The sequence below is a fragment of the Penaeus vannamei genome, chromosome 18 (assembly GCF_042767895.1).
Source record: "Penaeus vannamei isolate JL-2024 chromosome 18, ASM4276789v1, whole genome shotgun sequence".
NCBI lineage: Eukaryota > Metazoa > Arthropoda > Malacostraca > Decapoda > Penaeidae > Penaeus > Penaeus vannamei.
The window spans coordinates 30,222,884-30,227,163 of record NC_091566.1 but is presented as its reverse complement, the minus strand read 5'-3'; the positions used below and the strand labels follow the sequence as shown (position 1 = coordinate 30,227,163).

Sequence of the window (4,280 nt, the reverse complement as noted above, 5' to 3'; positions counted from 1 at the left end):
GGTAGTGTAGTCGTTGGAATTTTATTTTGAAAACTAAAAATAAAGAGAAGGAAATCATAATACTCAGGTTATCTTTATAGTTCTTCAATTTTTCTTTCTTTCTTTTTTCTTCAGCAAAAGCTTTCATAAGTATCTCAAGTGTGCAAGACATTACCTGTGTTGCTCCCTCAGTTGTTTATGTCTAGTTAATCTAAATTGGCAAGTTGGAGAGGCTGTTGTGTGATACCACAATGCAATACATACACCCTTTCCCTGCTTACCCTCTCCAGCTTGTCATAGTATGCCAGCATGGCTTCTGTTACATTGACTTTAGATCAGTGAGCTGTCAGGAATTGGTTATACTTGCTTGGTGTGTGTTTTGATGATAGCTTGGCATGGCTTAGGTAGCTAGAGCCATGTTTACAGAGCTCTTGGCTGGAATCTTGGGAATATGTAAGAATGGCCTCCTATACATCCTGTGAGATTATTTTGCTTCAATTGCATCCCTTGTATTCTCAACAGATGGAAGAATATTGATGACAATGATGAAAATGAAAGGAAAATGGATTCGGACGAGGAACAAAATGTGGGAGAGGACGAGTTAGAAGATGCAGAATGGAGAAAGCAAAGATATGAAAGGGAAAAGTTCTTGCAGGAACAGCAGGCAAGGGTAATAAGAGCCGTAATTGATTTTTTATTTATGAAGGTAAAACTGCATCAGTTGAAACAAAATAAATGTATGATGTTTTCAAACTTGTTAAGAGTTTTTTGTCAGACATGGTATTAAACCAAAATGAATACACAAAGTAAGTTTATTCCCGTTTACTTTGTGTTTTGCTTTTTACTATATCTACTTAGGATCAGTTGTCAGGTTTGTAACTCCCTGCTTTAATTTTGTTTTACTGTGGCAGAGATCTTGTTTTGATTATGTGTTTAGAGTTTGTTATTTTTACTTACATAGTTTTTTATTTGTTATATTTACCAAATTCTCAATTATAATTAATTTTGTAGTTTTTTATACTTTGAAAATAAAGATAAGTGAGTAATCATTATCAATGTATTAATATTAGCATTGATAATGTTTGAATTATTCATCTTTTGAATTGCAATATACAAAGGCATATTTATTGAACTCATATCATTGAGAGGTTTGAATTTGATAATGATAATAATTTTTCTAGCTTGTACATCGTTCTTACTTTAATTTCTTTAGGGAGGAGACACCTTGGAGACTGAAATGTTCAAGATTGGTCCTCGTCCATTAATGAGAACCGTTTCCAATGTTGAGTCAGCACCCAAGCGTGAGCCATTGAAGACGGCTAACCCAGCCCCAGCAGCAGCACCAGTTAAAAAGCCTGTCATAAATCCATTTTGCATGCCATCTAAGGTGAGACACAACTTTTTGTATTGGACGTGTTCTCCTTGGGACTTTGTTTGTTTAAGGAGTTATAGTCTTATGGTAGAAAATAGGATCATCTATTTTTTTATAAATGTCAATGGCAATTTTAATTCCATGTGTTTTGGATGTGGAGTAAACAGATACTGCTCTTTTGAAGTCCAAAGGCACTGAGCATTTTCCTTCAATATTTTATTTCTCATAGGTTAATGTATAGCAGATCTTTTATATTCTTTTATCTTTTGCCTAAGTTCTTTCTCTTTTATGGCCTTACTCCCCCCCTCCCCCTACACACACTTTTTTCTTTTTTCTTTTTTTTTTTTCTTATCCTTTTTCTTCCTCCTTTTATTTTCCTTTGTCCTCATACTAAACATTCTAGACATGGCAATAACCAGTACTTAACAACTGTCAGGGCACATAGTGTTTTGAAAATGGTTTCTTATGGTGTTGTGAAGTCAAAAATTCAGGGTTAGTAGTGCCAGAGATGTGTTATTTTCTGTTTTCCTTTTTAGGAGATAGAAAAAATGGCCAAAGGATTATGAAACTATGAATATTAGTTACAAAATCAATATGCTGGGCAGTCCTTTTAATAATATTTTATTTTTAACCAATACTGAATTATGGTAAGTGATACCACAACCTTGCATTTACAGATCTCTTACTCGTGTGTGTGTGTGTGTGTGTGGGGGGGGGGGGGGGGGGTTATGAAGGTTTTCAAGGAAAAAAAGTCCCTTATATGCCAAAAGGGGAAAAAAATATTTATTGATTATTTTAACAAGTAAGATTGAGTGAGGGTGCAGTACATACATACAAGTTTATTGTTTTGTTGTTTTTTGTCTTTTATATTTTCAAGGCCTCAAAGATTCTTTCAAGTGACAGTGTGCAATAGTATTTTATTTTTGTTTGTTGCAGCGTGGTTCCTTCCTTTCGAGAGACAAGAATACTTTAGCACGTATTGCAGAGCTCACAAAAGACAAAGGAAGTGTTATAGGTGGAGCCAAGCAAGCAGGGAACTTTGTCTTCCAGCAGTTAACAGCAGAAGAAGTAGAGAAGAAAGAAAGTGCCAAGATCAAGAGAACCTCGAGTTTGCCTGTTGCCAAGAAAGCGAGATTAGATCGCAGCTTCTTCAGTATGGATGAATCAAAACAATCATCAAGTATATTTAAGCATTTTTAATGATGACTTAGATAGCAGAATAAGGAGAGTGTGTAAAGAGTTAGATGCGGTTCTAGATATCATCTGTATTTTTTGTTTTGTAGTAAATTCTCATTTTCAGGAATTAGAATAACAGTTTTTCATCATATATTGTCTTCATTTTTTTTTTATCGACAATTTTCTTACCATCTTTATTTTAAAACCCATGCAGAATTATAATGGTTTAGTTGCAAAAAGAAATATTTCTTTACTTTCTCATTTTTATGCATTTGTGTGTATGTGTATGTATATATGTCATTTTGTGTATATATAAGATGTTAAAATAAGAGTATTTATTTTGTGCAATGTTTTTATATAGATTGATACCAGTTGCTAAACATAGTCCATTTTCATTTTTTAATCTGGTGCATTAAAAATACACCCTTAAAATCATGTGCTTCATTCACCCTCTTTCTCTCTGTTACAAAGTAAACATAGCTCACAAATTGCTATGTGACAAACCTTTAGAGATAATTTGATAAAAAATCTATACATAATCAATAACTTATGTGTAGAAATATAAATTCATGTATATGAACAAAAGAACAAAAAGTCACAAATGTACCTTGAGTAATTAGAGACCAGTTCAGAAACCATTATCAGTTTATATGTATGTATATCTATATAGACATCCATATATATATGTATTTATATAGATATATCCCCCCAATCCCTTGCCCGTTGTTGTCGTGGGGAGGCTTAGGAGAAGGAGACTGAGACCCAATGCAGGGATCTCCACTGCCTAGAGCCTCAGCCCTCAACTCAACTAATTTTGCATGGCCTTTTCTCCCTACAACTTTCTGTTTCCATCTCTTCTCCAACCCCTTCTACTATCTACTTCCTAAGGTGTATGACCCATGCTGAAAGGATGAAAGGCTGACCTTGTGCCAGTCCTGAAGTGCCTGCGGGAACCATGGGCACGGTAATCCCGATTTAGTTGTCTAGCCCTTACCCCCTTAAGGGGCACTGAGGGGGTGGACTGTTTATTTCCCCTACATAATCAAGGCTTCCCATGGCCAGTAATGAAGTAATACCCATATTAGAGGCAATGAGGCTTGCCCCTTCATCAAATAGCCCCACCAATTCAGACTCTTACTGGCTCCCCGACCCCAGGCTCTCCTTTGACCACAACTCTGAACACTGAAACTACTACCTACTCCTCAATGCCTACTAGTGCATTACCCACCCAAGCTGAGACTCAATCTCCAGAAGACATTCCTATTCTCCCAACTTCAACTTCATCACCTCTACCCCAACAACCTTCATCAAACACCCCAACCTCCCTTATTACTCCCTTACAGCCTTAATCCCCATCTCTCCGTAATACTACCCCCCTCAACAACACTCCCTCTTCCACACGTCCCAGTCCTTCTACCAACACCAACCCTACAAATATCTTGAATACGCTATTTAGCCCAGTACATGGGACCGATTTTTCGTGATCCCTTCTACAGCTCCTTACTCAGGCAACTCTTCTTTCAACATTGCCTCCAAAGACAAGTGGGCAGTGTCCCTTTCCATACCAGACGTGATCGCTCCTGTCTCGTAACAGTCAGATCTGAAACTGAAGCTATAGCATTATCAATTCTAACTGCAACCCCATTCCTGCAGAACCTCATCCAACTCTTAATACTTGTACTGGAACTGTCTCTATCTCCCCAGCAAACTGCCCAGTCGATACCAAAGATTGGTCAGACTGTGGAGAAGACTT

The 4,280-nt window shown here is 36.8% G+C and overlaps 1 protein-coding gene across 3 annotated transcripts in view; it reads left to right on the top strand.

Moving 5' to 3' along the window:
• Window positions 1–2,959, top strand: part of LOC113814194 (claspin) — a 67,877-nt gene extending 64,918 nt beyond the window's left edge. For all 3 annotated transcript variants that reach the window (XM_070133123.1, XM_070133124.1, XM_070133125.1), the window contains exons 18-20: window positions 502–649; window positions 1,193–1,366; window positions 2,288–2,959. In XM_070133123.1, the coding sequence (XP_069989224.1) occupies window positions 502–649; window positions 1,193–1,366; window positions 2,288–2,551 (586 nt within the window). In that variant the 3' untranslated portion in view covers window positions 2,552–2,959. The remainder of the gene's footprint in view (window positions 1–501; window positions 650–1,192; window positions 1,367–2,287) is intronic.
• Window positions 2,960–4,280: the final 1,321 nt, after the last annotated feature.